This window comes from Myxocyprinus asiaticus, chromosome 34 (genome assembly GCF_019703515.2).
Source record: "Myxocyprinus asiaticus isolate MX2 ecotype Aquarium Trade chromosome 34, UBuf_Myxa_2, whole genome shotgun sequence".
NCBI lineage: Eukaryota > Metazoa > Chordata > Actinopteri > Cypriniformes > Catostomidae > Myxocyprinus > Myxocyprinus asiaticus.
This window is the reverse complement of record NC_059377.1, coordinates 29,021,847-29,037,428: the sequence shown is the minus strand read 5'-3', so window position 1 is coordinate 29,037,428 and position 15,582 is coordinate 29,021,847. Positions and strand designations below refer to the sequence as shown.

Sequence of the window (15,582 nt, the reverse complement as noted above, 5' to 3'; positions counted from 1 at the left end):
CATGTAAAGGGGAACGCTGCTTTCTCACAATAACCTGCTTTCTCGTGACCATGTAAACATAGTCATTTACTCTCCCTGTTAAGTGCCATGCAAAGCATGCTGGGACATAGAAATCCCCTGCCCAGTTTCAGTTAAATTTAAGTTCCTTTAAATTTAAAGAGACAAGTTCATTAAACTCAACAATAATACAACTCAAGTTACTTAAAAGGTGTCAGTTTCATGAATTCAAAAGAAAAGGTTCATTTATTTGAACTAATTTGCATGTTTAATTTTTCTCTACTCAAAACAATTAATTATTTTGAGCATTAGGGTTTACAGTGTGCATAATATTTGTCATACTGCCATACACCATGTGTACATCGATATTAGGAATAGACTTTTTTTTTATTTTTATAAAGGGGTAATATTTGCCTCCTAGAATATATTTTCTGGGGATATTATGTACCTTAATGAGGGCATAGATTAACCATATGAGAACATACAGTATGTTTTTCATTTTTATCATTACCTTAATTGAATTAATTGAAACTCTTAATTTGAACACTTATGGCTGTTAGCGAATTCTATAAAATCAAATTAACATTAACTTTAAAAGTACACTGCCTTGCCAAAAAAAGTTGCTGTTTGGATTTAAATAAGCAGATACTTAAGAGCCTATGATTGGATCATTATTGCAGTGATGAATAGGTTTCAGCTGGCAACAATTCTTTTAACCGTAACTGATGCAGTGTGTAGCTTCTTGTTTCTTAAACAACGATGTCGGAAGACATATCCCGTGGTCGTTGAAAAGATGTAAATGTGTTTCAGAAGGGGCAAATTATTGGCCTGCATCAAGCAAAGAAATCAACTGAGGAGACTGTTGAAATTATTGGAATTGGGTTAAGAACTGTCCAACCTGGAAGGATAGTGGTGAACCATCAGCTTCGCAGAAGAAATTTGGTCAGAAAAAAATCTTGAATGGTCGTGATCGGAGATCACTATAACGCTTGAAGTCACATCGTAAAAAATCAACAGGAGAACTCACGGCTATGTTTAATAGTGAAAGTAAGAGCATTTCCACATGCACAATGCTACGAGAACTTACAGGATTGAGACTAAACAGCTGTGTGACCACAAGAAAGCCACTTGTTAGTGAGGCTAATTGGAAAACACGACTTCAATTTTCTAGGGAGCGTAAAGATTGGACTGTGGAGCAATGGAAAAAGGTCATGTGGTCTGAGTCCATATTTACCCTATTCCAAAGTGATGGGCACATCAGGCTAAGAAGGGAAGTGCATGAAGCGATGCACCCGTCATGCATTGTGCCCACTGTACAAGGCTCTGGTGGCACTGTTATGATCTGGGGTTGCTTCAATTAGTCAGGTCAAGGCTCAGCATCATTATGCGGCAATAAAATGAAGTCAGCTGACTACCTGAATGTACTAAATGAACAGGTTATCCCATCAATGGATTTTTTCTTCCCTGATGGCACAGGCATATTCCAGGATGACAATGCCAAGATTCATCGGGCTCAAATTGTGAAAGAGTGGTTCAGGGAGCACGAGGAATCATTTTCACACATGAATTGGCCACCACAGAGTCCTGACCTTAACCCCATTGAAAGTCTTTGGGATATGCTAGAGAAGACTTTACGGAGTGGTTTGATACTCCAATCATCAATACAAGATCTCGGCCAAAAGAAATTCTCTGGAAATTTCTTTTTTCAAAAGAAAAAACTCTGGACAGAAACAAATGTTGTGACGTTGCATAAGGTTGTCGAAACAATGCCACGATGAATGCACGCTGTAATTAATGCTAAAGGCGGTCCAACGAAATAGAGTACGAGTTTTTTTTTTTTTGGCCAGGCAGTGTAGTTGTTAATAATGCACAATGCACGTTTAATGTTTTCAGAGCTGATTTGAGCGTTTTTCAACTTAATACTTCTGAGACTACAAATACAGAACTTATCCGACTGCTTCATGTTTTTACAATGCCTGCAGTGGCACTAAACCCATAGTCTAGATGATCTTAGAAATATTATGAAATATAACATATTTTGGGGGGCATTTTTTTTTTTTTCCTTTTGGTGAGACCAGGTTAATTTCTGGCTCTGGTGTGCACAGATCTGAGGACACAAGTGCAGAATGTTACTTTCCTCTATCTACTGTCCCTGTGGAGGGTAAGCAGCAGCAGCTACCCCTCAGTCTCCCTTTCCCCTCATTCTTAATTGTTCCTTCATTCCATCCCTTTCTCATCATCCTCCTCCCCAGTGTTCCTCACTGCAAGTGTCTGTCTGAGCAACCTGACACCAGCTGCAGTGTCCTCCCGAAAGAAGCAGCTTCTTTGTTAGGACTTTATTATGGGTGGTACTTCGTGTCCACAGTGTCCAAAACCACAATATGACCTCCGATGACCACCCCCTGCGCCTTTTATCTGTTCCCCCTCTAGCTATGTGACATGACCTAGTTCTAAGAGACCCGCCCGTATCATGTAACACTGTCCTGCAAAGGAATTTCTTTGAAAATACTGCTACTTGGGTCAGTCTCACGAAACCTGGAAGAACATGTCTGGGTCATATCAAAAGTAAAGATGTTTTTTATTTTTTATTGTGACATTATTTTCATGATAATTAAGCACATTACCTTACTGCGAAAAAAAAAAAATGGTAATGACAAGAAATAATCATTACTGTATTTTGAAAAAAAAAAAAACAATTATATAAGAATTTATACATCATGCTAGTATTTGTCGTACTGCCTTTATTCTAAGTTAATAAAAATAATAATAATAAAAGATCAGTATTACAGTATTCTTTACCATAAGAAAGGTGGAAAATACAGTTTTATAGTTAAGAGAATAACTATTGAAAATAATGGGAATAACTAAAAAAATAAAGATTTGTTTTATTTTATTTCCATATATATATATATATATATATATATATATATATATATATATATATATATATTATTTTTTGGTGTGAAATGTGACCTGGATGTGTTTTCAATAGATTCACCCTTTTAGGATTATTGATAATGCGTTAAGATACCGTTGGCTAACCATAGTTTAGGAAAGCAGAGAAAATAAATGGGCTAAATATTATAAATTACTAAATAATAATGTTAGAGACATGGACTAGCCAGGGCCTGGCATACACTTTGGGATGGCTGGTTTTTGGACGACTGATGTATAGACTCTTTATTGACACTTCCTACCAGCTATTGGGAGACCCCTTCTGCACAGCCCAGTCAACTATGATTGCATGCCCTCCCTGTCTTTCTCTCATTCTGTCTTGGAGCCACATATGGTGAGAGGTTATTGTGGATTTAGCCCTAAAATAGAATACATTTAAATATGTTTGCAAATAAATGAGGTAATTATGACTTTTTGGTCATCTTTGGGGGGATGGGATACAGTAAATGGGCCTACCGTCTTTTTTCGCACCAGTAGGAGTTCATCTTGGCTAATATATTAAACCAAGCAGAACCATTCAAATGTTCAAAACTTGCTTGGAGCCTTTTATTGTGAGTGGAGGAGTTATTTCAGTTAGCTGCCAGCCTTGTTCCTGTGAAATATTTTGGTCTGCTTGCTGTTTGGAATTAAACTGATGTAGTTTAGCATTTTTGTGTCACTGAATGATACCAATGTTGAGTTTGTTTTTGTAGGTTGTCGGAGTCAATAAAAGTTTAGTCGGAAATGCCGCTTTCAGTCTTGACAAGACTTCGACTCCAACTTAAAAGGATGCTTTGATTTACGTTTGTCGATCAAAACCCTTCACAAATGCTGATTAGGAGCTGTTTTCTTCCCATTGCTTGGCTACAGAGATTCAGACCAAAACAGGGGTTTACCAGAACAAAGGGTTGTCAGTACAACTTCAGCCCACTTAGCTGTTTAGCACTTTGACATCTCAAGAATATTTTAAATGCTGAAGTGTGTGATCTATGAAAGAAGCAACTATTCCATGTGTAAATGCTTCTCATGCAGAACTAGATCTAGAGAGAGACCGCAGACGGGCTTGTGCTGACATGTCCTGTTTCCCGAATCAGACTTGAGCGCAGAGTCACGTCATCGCAGTCCTGCCAACCATCTGGATATAAACTGGTGCTTTGAGACACATCTGGTAATCAGCTTGCCATGGTCTGAATCACACTTCCAACCATTCAGGCACCATAGGCAGTCAGGACTGAAATATTCCCATTGTGGTGACAGGACAGCCAGTATTTTACAAAGTGTGTCCCTGTTTGCTGACAGGCCAGCCAATAAAGACATGTTTTTGTCCCTGTGTCCTGACAGAAAAACTGGTTTGTACGGACCTAGGCGTCCCTGTGTGCTGACAGACCAATCAAGCAGGACAAAATGTGTCCCTGTGAGATGACAGGGTAGCCAATCAGAAGCCACATTTTAGCACCATTCTTTCTGACTAAGCAACAGTTCACCAAAAAAAAATTACATTCTGTCATTATTTATTCATGCTCATGTAATTCACAACTTGAATGCAGCTACTAGTTATACGGTGACAGTTTGTGGTGACCATGTCTGTCAAGCTTCAGAAAAGACGAAAACATTTTTTAATATGGCGCATAAAAGCACCATACAAGTTTCATAAATGTAGTCCATTCGACAGATGCAGTATTACAGGTCTTCTGAAGCTGTACAACACATTTTTTCTCACTGATAATATTTACCTCCACCGAAACTTGGATCTATCATTAGGTCAAATCCAGAATTAAAAAATAAATCATCACGTTTGGTTATTAGACACGCGAGAACATTTTGCCACCAATTTGGCAACAGGACATTTTTGAATTATGGACGTGAACACTGGCTAGATGCGAACTTCGACTTGCATATAGCGTGCAAAGGATGTCTCGATACCATTTTTTTGAGAACGAGTACCGATACTTTTGTTTGTTAATCGCCAATACTGTATGGATGCTGAACTCCATATCAACAGTTTATTTCAATTTTATCATCAAAATGGTGTTTTAATAAATTCATTAAAACTTTAATCAAATGAAAGAATAACAATTAATTATCAACAAATGATATAGTATTATTTTTGCAAATAAAGTGCTTCATAACAGCACAGATGTGAGGATATTGCTTGAATACAATTACTGTTGATTTATTATTAGTAGTAGTAGTAGTATTACAGTGAATATTGCATAACTATACAGTAGTGAACTATTTCTGTAGTGCTTTTTTGGCTAAATTGAACTTTTATTTTGAAGCGTTTGTGTGTTGTTTTGACCATGGAGCTCTGACGATATGACGGCAGCTTCCCATTCTAGAAAAGCCGGTAACTACGTGACTCAAATTGATGATTAAACTGCAAATGTCTGCTATTTAATTAAATAAACATGTAGTCTGTATATATGACTTGAGCTAAAAAAAGTGAATTAGCGCTCTGCCTGCTGTCATCTGCTACAAACAGAGGGCACGATGCTCATGATGGTGTTTTTCATGTATGAGCCAAGGAAGGTATGAGCATTTTGTGTATTTATATCAACACAACACCGGCTCCACACATTAAAAAGCACTCACATTTAAAGGGCTGCATATACAAACTATATATTTATCACATTAAATTGCAGCTTTTGCTGTATAATAATCTCACTATGACATGACGTGACTTTAATATGTACACTGAATGTTTACGTAATGACATTCGTATGTCAGATGGTATCAGTTTTTTGTATCGGAGCATTTTTACGAGTACAAGTACATGAGCGCGGTATCGGATCCAATTCCGATAACAGTATTGGTATCGGGACATCCCTAGTAATATGGACTACTTTTTTGGTGCTTTTGGACTACAAATTTGGTCACTATGAACTGTGTAGGGCTGTGCCAATACTATCAAGTTTCAATATATCACGATACTTTTCCTCACAATATTGTATCGATACTTTAGATTCTTAGATGGTGAAAAACTACTGATAAAAAACATTAGCTGAGAGAGAATTTCTTTCATACGTAAGTAAAATGGACAGATGAACTAAAATATACCAGTATGAATTGGAATGAAATTGAGAGCATGTGAGTCATAAGGAAATCGAACCATGTTTATGTGATGTATTGCGATTTATTGAATCGTGACATATGTAACGGGATACGTATCGTATCGTGATGTGGCTGGTAATACCCAGACCTAATGAACTGACACTTTATGGAAAATGCTGTGCTTATGTTTCCCATGGAAAGAATAACTGCATACAGATTTTGGATGACAAGAGGGTGAGTAAATTTTGGATGAACACCTCCTTAAATATTTTATTTGATCTTCCTTCCTTCTGTATCAAGAGCATCCTCAAAAAGCTCAAATCACTATTAAGCAAAACTGAGATGATAGCCTCAATCTGGTTTGTTTAGTAGAGGGAAAGGTAGATGAAAGGACAAATTGTGAAGATTTTCATGATAGACTTATCATTATAAATCAGGGTTCTTGTACAAGGCGAGCCTGTCAAGTGTCTGTAACAACTGAAGCTGATGTTTTTGACAGGTGAGTAAAACTGATTCATATTTAGCCTCTTTAGAGAGAGTCTGGGTCAGCACACAGTCATGCTTACATGTGGACATACTGATAAACTCTGTTCCAAAACCTAGTGAGCTGCCCCATTGCCTACATGGGCAGCTGGCTTGTAAGGCTGTATTCTAACCATCATGGAACTTCATACAGTAAGTGACCAATTTGGAAAATGCAATGTTACACTAGAATTTGGTCAAAACAAGGTAAATTCCACAGAGTAACAAAGTAACATGTTCACATACATTTATACATTATTGAAGCCTGATTCAATGCTGTGGTGTAGCCAGAGCACATGGCTGTTATAGGATTATATGAAGGGTGTGTTTGCTGGAAGGCCTGTGGGTTATCTTGTGTTTTTTATGCTAATGGAAAGTAGCATAAGCCATCTAAAGAACACTAATTGCTCTAATGAATTAGTTACAGTGAGAGTGCTGGAGAGAGTACAGTACGGACACTTCATATGGGCTCACACGCACGCATAGAACCGTTAGCATATTGGAGTGCCCTGCCAGTGACTTGTTGGCTGCTGTACACACGTGTATGTGAATTCACAGTTAACTTTCAGATGCATGATTTGAGTTACAATGGATATAATTACAGTTACTGTAATTGGAGATGGTTCCTCATTAAACTGTAATCAAATAGGAATCACGTAAAAATGTATTGTTGTGCACAGAATTTGCAATGCAATTAAAAAACTGAGAGATCAGACCTTAAGTTTTCAAGCTACTTTCAAGCTAGACTCACTGTGTATACAAATGTAACTTCTACCATAGTCTGAGTTGAAACTATGAAAATAACTGAAAATAATTGGTCAGATAAACATAGTTCTATCCTAAACTCACCATTGGTTCAAACAAACAGATCAATATATTGATGACACTTCAGAGCGATAATGTTTAGGCTACATTTTTCAGAGAATTCAATCTACGTATGGCCGACATATAGGCCCCATTTACACCTTGCGTTAGCATGTGTTTCATATCCAGATAGTATCTGTATATTCTTTACACCTTGCAGTCAAATGCTTCTCCACTGTGATCGGATAAAGATCTACTTACACTACTTGCATAGTACACCATCAGAGGCTGTGGTAACTGAATTCTCCATCTTTTATCGAATTTTAAAAACATTGATGGATAATTAAAATGCTTTCCATCACTTTGACAGTCAGGGTTTTTCCTTTTATTGAAATTTGTTTGGCAGCCACCAAAGATACATTTCGGGTCGTTGAAGCAAACTGAATGATATTCTTCTTGTGTTTGGCACTTTAAGTGCTAAATATGCTTCTCATCTGAAACGCATGAGTGAAGCCTGGTTTCATGTGTTGCGCGAGCCACATTGTGATTAGAAAACAGGAGAGATATGCGAGCATGTGGGGATTTGAGGAGAGAGAGTCGAGATATTCCATGTGTATTCCAATGGAGTAATTGATAGGATGTTGTTCGGGTGACATGATTACAAGATGGCAGTATCTGTTGTGTTCTTCACATGGCAACAGCCGAATAAACTGGAAAAAGCAAGAAGCTACAACACAGCACTTTAACAAATGGATGACTGTAGCGCAACCTCATCACATAATTAATTAATTACTTACACCTATGAATTTGGTCAGAATCTGTCCCTAACCATCTACGAAAGTGGTTTCAGTGAATCGATAACTATCCAATCACAATGTGTGTGTCTTGGGTGGACTTAACCTGTCATTTAATTCGGTCAAGTTATATCCGATAGCAATCCGATCACCGAAAACCCATGTAAATGCAAGGTGTAAATAAGGCCGTAGTTGTTGCTGTTTAAAATGATGCATCACCTTTAAGAGAGGGATAACCCAAGATTATTTCTGATTTAAAAGTTAGTAGCCAAAATGGAGACAGAAGTTGGATTCATTTCTGTGAATCGGTTGTTTCGACGATTATGACCCCCATAAAGGAAAGCCTTTTAAGGCATTTACATGACCACACATGTTGCCGGCCTATTAAGCATAAACGGTGTAAGACAGTGTATATAAACGTGCTTACTGATTCATTTGCATCATCAATGAAAAATGTTCACAGAAGAGTGTACTTTTGTCCCTCATGGCCCAGTTGTTTGCCTGCGTCGATTCATAAATGGTGTCTACTTTGACTAAATTTTATTGATAACGATTGTGAATATCACCATCTGAGAATCAACACAATATTTTATGAATGTATATGTTTACTTTTATGATAATATGGCTTCAAATTATGATTACCTAAATCACACGTTTATCCATATTTAGATTCAGTTAGTTTTTGTGGGGTTTTCTCATGAGGTTGATGTCTAGGAGGTGGGCTCACAGTACCTCAGGCTGATTGTTCTGCCTCAGAAGCAACTGCCATTTTGGCTCATTTCCCAGGCAAGCTTTCATTCGGATCTGGGAAGAGGGGGTAGTATTTTTGAGAGAAAGTTTTAGAAAATGCTGGAAAGGGAGATAAATGAAACTGGAGATTTTAAAAACGTTACCTCATTGTGCTAATCTCCCCCATCAACCATGCGCAGAATGCATATAATTAACACACTCCAAATGGAGGCATTTAGCAGGAGTTGCTATGGAGACAGAACATAAAGCTGTGCTTAGGGCTTTATTTGGGGAGGGTAATATAATTGTACCCAACTTGTGAAATAAACACAAACACAGAGGGTGATCCTCACTTTTTAGACTTTATTGATTCACTCAACAGCAGTTTTCTCGAAATACTCTAACACTGTTCTTTTCTCTGCTATGCATTTCATAGATGCTCATTCCCACACATTCACTTCACACAAACACTTGTGTGTGCCAGACTCATGCATCCTCACTTGTGTATAAACGCACACTATTATGCACTCTCATCTTCACTGTGCTCTTTGTTTTGAATGGTCTGAGATTCCCAAGGTCAAAAGATGCTTGATGTTTGACAAAATATTAGAAAAAGCTACTAAGAAAACAAGCACATACACACACCCTTACATTGAAAGTACTGTGGCAGAACTGTGAAAATCATGGTATTTCCCTATTTCCATGTAGGGCTGGGACGATTCTTCGACGTAATCGACGTCATCGATTACAGAAATATGTCGATTTGCGTAACATGCGTCGGTGCGTCGCAGTGGAGTAATTCAAATTGCAGCGCCCGGTTTAAGCATGGATTCCCCCCAAGAACAAGCTACAGCTAAAAAAAAAAAAAACTCGCCCACGGTCATCTAAAGCGTGGGAGTATTTTAGCCAGAGACCCAACAGTGTGGTGCTGTGTAAGCTATGCAAATTGGAAATGGTTTATCACAGCAGTACAACCGCCATGAACGAACACGAAGCGAAAGCATCCTGGAGCGCTTTGTCAAGAAGTAGGCACCGTAAGTCCTGTTTACTTTTTGTCCCCACCCAAGCATGACATATTAGTATTACAACACATGTTTCTGTTAGTAGTAGTCACTTAAAATTGATTTTCTAAATGTTTCCTCATCACCCCCATGTTAAAAGTAATTTCTGCACCGCTGCTAACGTAGGGTGACCATACGTCCTCATTTTCCCGGACATGTTCTCTTTTTCGGACCTTAAAAAAAGCGTCTGGCCGGGATTTTCTAAATTTGCGAAAATGTCCGGGATTCGGCTTTAGTTGCATTATGATGTGCATCTGGTCTAATACTTCATTGTGTGTGCGTGCATATTTGCATTGCTTAAACCCCTCTTTGTAAGTCCCGCCTTCTCGCACACCAATTGGTCAATTATAAGAGGCTTGCAGCAACTATTGGCCAAATTTCTGCCTGTCAATCTCTCTGCGAACACGCGAAGCGCTGTTGTGTTCGGCATCAAACAGTTGCTTGACAGTAGCAGCAAATGACAGCTGAGTGGAAACAATGCCCAAACGGAAGTGCAGATTTACAGAAGATTTGCACAAAAAATTCCCATGCTTTCGTCCAGGTCGAGATCCGTGGGAAGCAGAATGTATGACATGTAAAGCTGGCACTTATGTGTCAGTTGCTAATAAAGGTGCAAGTGATTTAGAAGCACACATTAGCTCTGTGAAGCATAAAGGGTCAGCAAAGGTGAAAGTTCATCAGGTAAATTAACGGACAACTTTTTGCGACCAGGTAAAATTATCACATTGCTTCATTTTCCATAGCCATTCAAAATAATAGTAATAGTTAATGAAGGTACACTCATGGCATCAAATATTTTATTTTAGTACATGGACATTCAAAAGAATGTTGGACATTTGTATTTATTTATATATATTTATGTTATGCTAATAGTGTCTTTTTCACTGTATTAAAATTTGCATTCATAGTAACAGTCTTTTGAACCCTATTTTTCTGATCAGGTATTAAGAATGCACAAGTTTTAGTTATTCCTATTTAAAATTAACATTTAAGTGTTACTCAAATTGCACTAATTTTACTGTAAAATGATTTTACATTGGACTGCTAAACTCGAGGTTGGTATTCCTCCTGAAAGTGACTTGAATTTTACATTTGTTTCATTTATTTTGTTGTTGGATTGCTAAATGTAGATTGCACTTTCCTTTTACTTGAATTGAACAAGTTCTTACTTTTATTTTGGAGAGATTTTATGTTGGACTGTAAAACGGAGATTACCAGTTAAGACAGCTATTTTTGTTGCAGAATAATGCCCTGCAGTGCACACTTTGTTTCTTGTACATTTGTTTGTGTTTAAGAGAAGATGATTTAATAAAATATTGAAATATTAATGACAAGTTTTTTATATTTATTTTGGGTTAATTAATTGTTATATTAATCAAGTAATGATTATAAAAAATCTAAAATTAGTAGTTAGATGAATCAACTAATCGGAAAAAGAATCGTTAGATTAATCCATAAAAAAAATAATCGTTAGGTGCAGCCCTATTTCCATGTCCCAAAAACCATGGTACTCATTGATTACCATATTCATATACCATGGTATACAAATGGTACTCCAAGTTATTTCAGAAGACACCATGGTATAATCAAGTTTCCTTTCCAAAACATGGCATTAGTATGGTTCATGTCAAGAAAACCATGGTAATTAATTGCCATGTTCGCACCATGCTTTTTACATGGTGCTCCAAGGTATTTCAAATAATACCATGGGATTACCATGGTACATGACTAGAAACATGTCATTGTCATAGTACATGTCTAAAATACAAGTCATAGTGCCTACACAGTACTAATTCTGCTGATGTTTTACCCTCTAAACAACCTTATAAAATCACTCCAGTCAGTTGAGAGAATGATTTTAAGGGGAATTACTGGTATATTCCCATAGTACTTTATAATTTAAACATGTGGCTTCTGTGCAAGTTGGCTGAAGAAAATTATTATTTTACATATTTTAAAATGCTTTTTTGAGCAAGGAGTACCATGTGACCAGTGGTTCATACATCTTATGGAAATATCAGCACAATTTCTGTCCTGGGCTCACACTTGGAGGCACAGAGTGAGCATCAGTGTTTGCCGACTGTCTGATATTGCTTCTCAGGTAGCTAATCTATGTGAAATGGCACCACAGAGACCATGGCTTGCCCTCCAGCCTCATTCATATTCTATCACATTAACGCTGGATCAGTCTGATATCCAGACAGCTGGGGCATGTGCATGTGTGCTCACACATCCCTTGTTTGTTCATTTTGCGACAGAATGGTCTCTGTGCCTCTGTTTCGTTGTTGTTGTTGTGTGTGTGTGTGTGTGTGTGTGTGTGTGTGTGTGTGTGTGTGTAGCCTGCCATTTCAGGCACTATTTAATGTCCGAATCTACAAATGCTTCCATCCTTTCTTTCTTTCTTTCGTTTGTTCATTCTTTGGTTTTTTTCTTTCGGTACTTTCGTTTTTTTTTTTTTTTTTTATGTTTGCTTGTTGGTCCATTTCTTTTTTTTTCTGTCTGTTCATTTTCTCTTTATCCTTTTTTCTTTTTGTTGTTTTTTGTTCTTTTTCCTTTGTGTTTTCATTAATTCTTTTTCTTCTTTCTTTCATTCTTTTTGTTCATTGGTTGTTTGTTCTTTTATTTTTTTTGTCATTGTGTTTGTTAGTTGTTTGTTCTTTTTTCATTCTGGCAGTTTTTCTTGCTTTTTGTGCGTTCATTTTTTGCTCTCATTCTTTAGTTTTTCTTTTGGTTCTTAAATTTTTTCTTTCTTGTTCTTTTCCCTTTGCCTCTTTTTTTCTTGCATTTTTTTTTCTTTCTTTCTTTCTTTCTTTCTTTCTTTCTTCCTTCTTTCCTTCTTAATTGTAAACACACAAACTTGTACGCATATACTTGTGAGGGCCTCCCAAAGCTCCCACTGACTTCTATTTGTTTTTTAAATTATGCTAATTATAATTCTTTTTTTTTTTTACCCATTTATGAACTTATTACTAATGAATATAGTCAGTTTCTCAATTTTGTGCCATATACGTGTGTTTGTGCATGTTTGTGTGTAGACTGCCATTTCAGTCAGTATTAAAAGTCAGCATCCATCAATGAGCTAAGGTGGCAAACGGCACAGCTGCGCTAGAGTCAGCAAGATCAACGTAGATGCAGATAATGGCAGCTTGTGGAAGTCAGTGTATCTGACTTATTCATGAGCGGTCATGCAACCTTCACCTTACATGCTCACCTGTAAATTATGAATGATTTTCTGGACGATAAATAACTGTCCGCTCCTTTAACCTCGTAACCTCTTTGATGTTGTATCTTTTGTGTGCGTGCATGAGAGGACAGGATGCCATCTGTGTTGCTGTGGCTGACCTGAGATCAGAGCACAGGGGGCAGAGAAATGACTGTCTCTTTGATATGGGGAAAAAACATTCCAGTATATCTCTTCAAGCATCTGCACTCTGACAGTTTGTGTGTGTGTGTGTGTACTCAATTTGTAGATAAGTGTGTATGTTACACTGTTCATACCATTTGTGTGTGACTGAATGGTTTCTGCACATATATGGGGCTGATAAATGTGGCTGCCTGATGCAAGCATGTGTCATAATCTCATTACCCAGCAACATATGTAAGCGCAGCATAGTTCTAGCGGGAAGACTAGCAGCTGTACCTCATCGCACCATTAGCTAGGTAACTCCTAGCCAATCACATGTAAGCCGTTGCTTTATATGTCTGCTCACATTATCACATTGCTGTTTCAGTTGTGCTAACACGGCAACCTCCATCACCCCACCACCACCAGTCGAGTCCCGTCCTGCACGGGGGTAGGCTCCTCGCCCCTGCCTCCTGTCTCCGGCAGGATATAACGGTTCCGAGTACAACTTCTTCGGACCGCCAGACGGGGCTTACGCCAAAGAGAGACATTACATTTTCTGTTTTATATTCATCAAATAAATGTAATCTTGAATTTCACTCAAGTCTGCAAGTCTTCCTGATAGAACTGATCTTTCTGTTGGGATAGTGATATACCGCTCAGTGGAAAAGGGATGGAGAGAGTGGTGCAGCCATGTTGTTAAAATTACATTTGTATTAAAATAGAGGAGTTTGACGTATCACACATTTGTGTATGTGTGTTCTTGAGTTAGACATATCACTTATTTGTGCTTGTGTGCTTTTGTGCAGATATGACTACCGTGAAATGCTGCACAATTCCACATTCTGCCTGGTGCCACGAGGACGACGACTGGGCTCCTTTCGCTTCCTGGAGGCTCTGCAGGTGAACACACACATATACATACAGTACATCTGTCCCTCCTTTTTCCATAGAGTACTTCTTTAATTTCTCCCTTCTATATGTCCCTTGAAACTTCCTTCCCTACTTCCTTTCTTCTTTCTATCTGTCCGTCTTTCCTTCCTTCTGTACGTCCCTACCAAACTTTTTACTTCCTTCATTCCTTCCTTCTGTTAGTCCGTCCTATCTTCCTTTCTTCTATACATCGTCCTTCCTTTCCATACGTCCCTCTAAACTTCCTTTTTTCCTTCCATCCATACGTCCTTTCTTTCCTTCACTACTTCCTTCTTTCCTTGTCTCCATCTGTCCTATCTTCCTTCCTTCTATATATCATCGTTCCATACATCCCTCTAAACTTCCTTCCTTTTTCCTTACTTCCTTCTATACATCCGTCCTTCCTTCCTTCCTAACTTTCTTCTTTGTCTGTCCTCCTTCCTTCTATACATCCCTCTAGACTTCCTTCCAAACTTCCTTTCTTCCGCCCTCCCTTCTTTCCTTACATACATCCCTTCAAACTTCCTTCCTTCTCTCCGTCCATCCTTTCTTCCTTCCTTCTATTCATCTGTCCTTCCTTCCATATGTCCCTCCAAACCTCCTTCCATATGTCTGTCCTTCCTTTCTTCCATATGTCCCTCCAAACTTCTTGCCTTCCATATAGCCATCCATCCTTCCATACATCCCGCCGAACTTCCTTCCATACATCTCTCCAAACTTCCTTCCCTGCGTACTTCTACCTTCCAAACTTCCAACCTTCTCTTCTTCCTTTTTTGTGAAAACTTCCCAATGCTGCCATTGACTTTTGCTGTTCTAAAATTAAACTAATTTTAATTGCTACACGTTATCCCTAAACCTGTTTACTATAGACACCTTATGGCCATTTTAGATTTTAAAATCTAAAACCTTCTTTTAGTAATGAGCACCATCCTCATGAGTCAGTTCCAAGAGATTTTATTATGAGGCCGTTTTTAAACGTTTGGTCCTCACAAGTATTGCCAAACAAGTATGCACACACACTTTCAGCTCTCACCTTATTGTGGCAGGATGAACAAGGCACAGACAATTATTCTCAAGTGCACAGTCCAACAAAGGGGGTGTTTTATTGTGACAATAAGTAAAAGAAGAACTTTATGGTGCGTGGTGTCTTCGGTGCAAGGGCGGGGTGAGCGTGCCAGGGTGTCGGTGTTCGTGAATCCGGTGTTTCGTGAAGTTTCCGCAGAATGTGTGCGGTGATCGGCGCTCACTCGTTACTAGGGTCTAGAATTGAGAGAGAGAGAAGAGGATTAGTGTCATGCCTTTTGAGTTGATGCCCTCCATCATCCACTTCCTCCGGTGTTTAAATCTCCTCCAGCTGATTGTTCACAGGTGACGCCGATCAGTGTCTGCATTCCATGGCTGATTGGAAAATGAGCTCCAATTCCAGGGCGACGAT

General features: G+C 38.3%; 1 protein-coding gene across 1 annotated transcript in view; it reads left to right on the top strand.

Moving 5' to 3' along the window:
- LOC127425512 (exostosin-1b) overlaps positions 1–15,582 on the top strand; it is a 128,618-nt gene that overhangs the window by 76,673 nt on the left and 36,363 nt on the right. Inside the window, exon 2 of the mRNA XM_051671589.1 lies at positions 14,045–14,138. Coding sequence (XP_051527549.1) covers positions 14,045–14,138 — 94 coding nt within the window. The remainder of the gene's footprint in view (positions 1–14,044; positions 14,139–15,582) is intronic.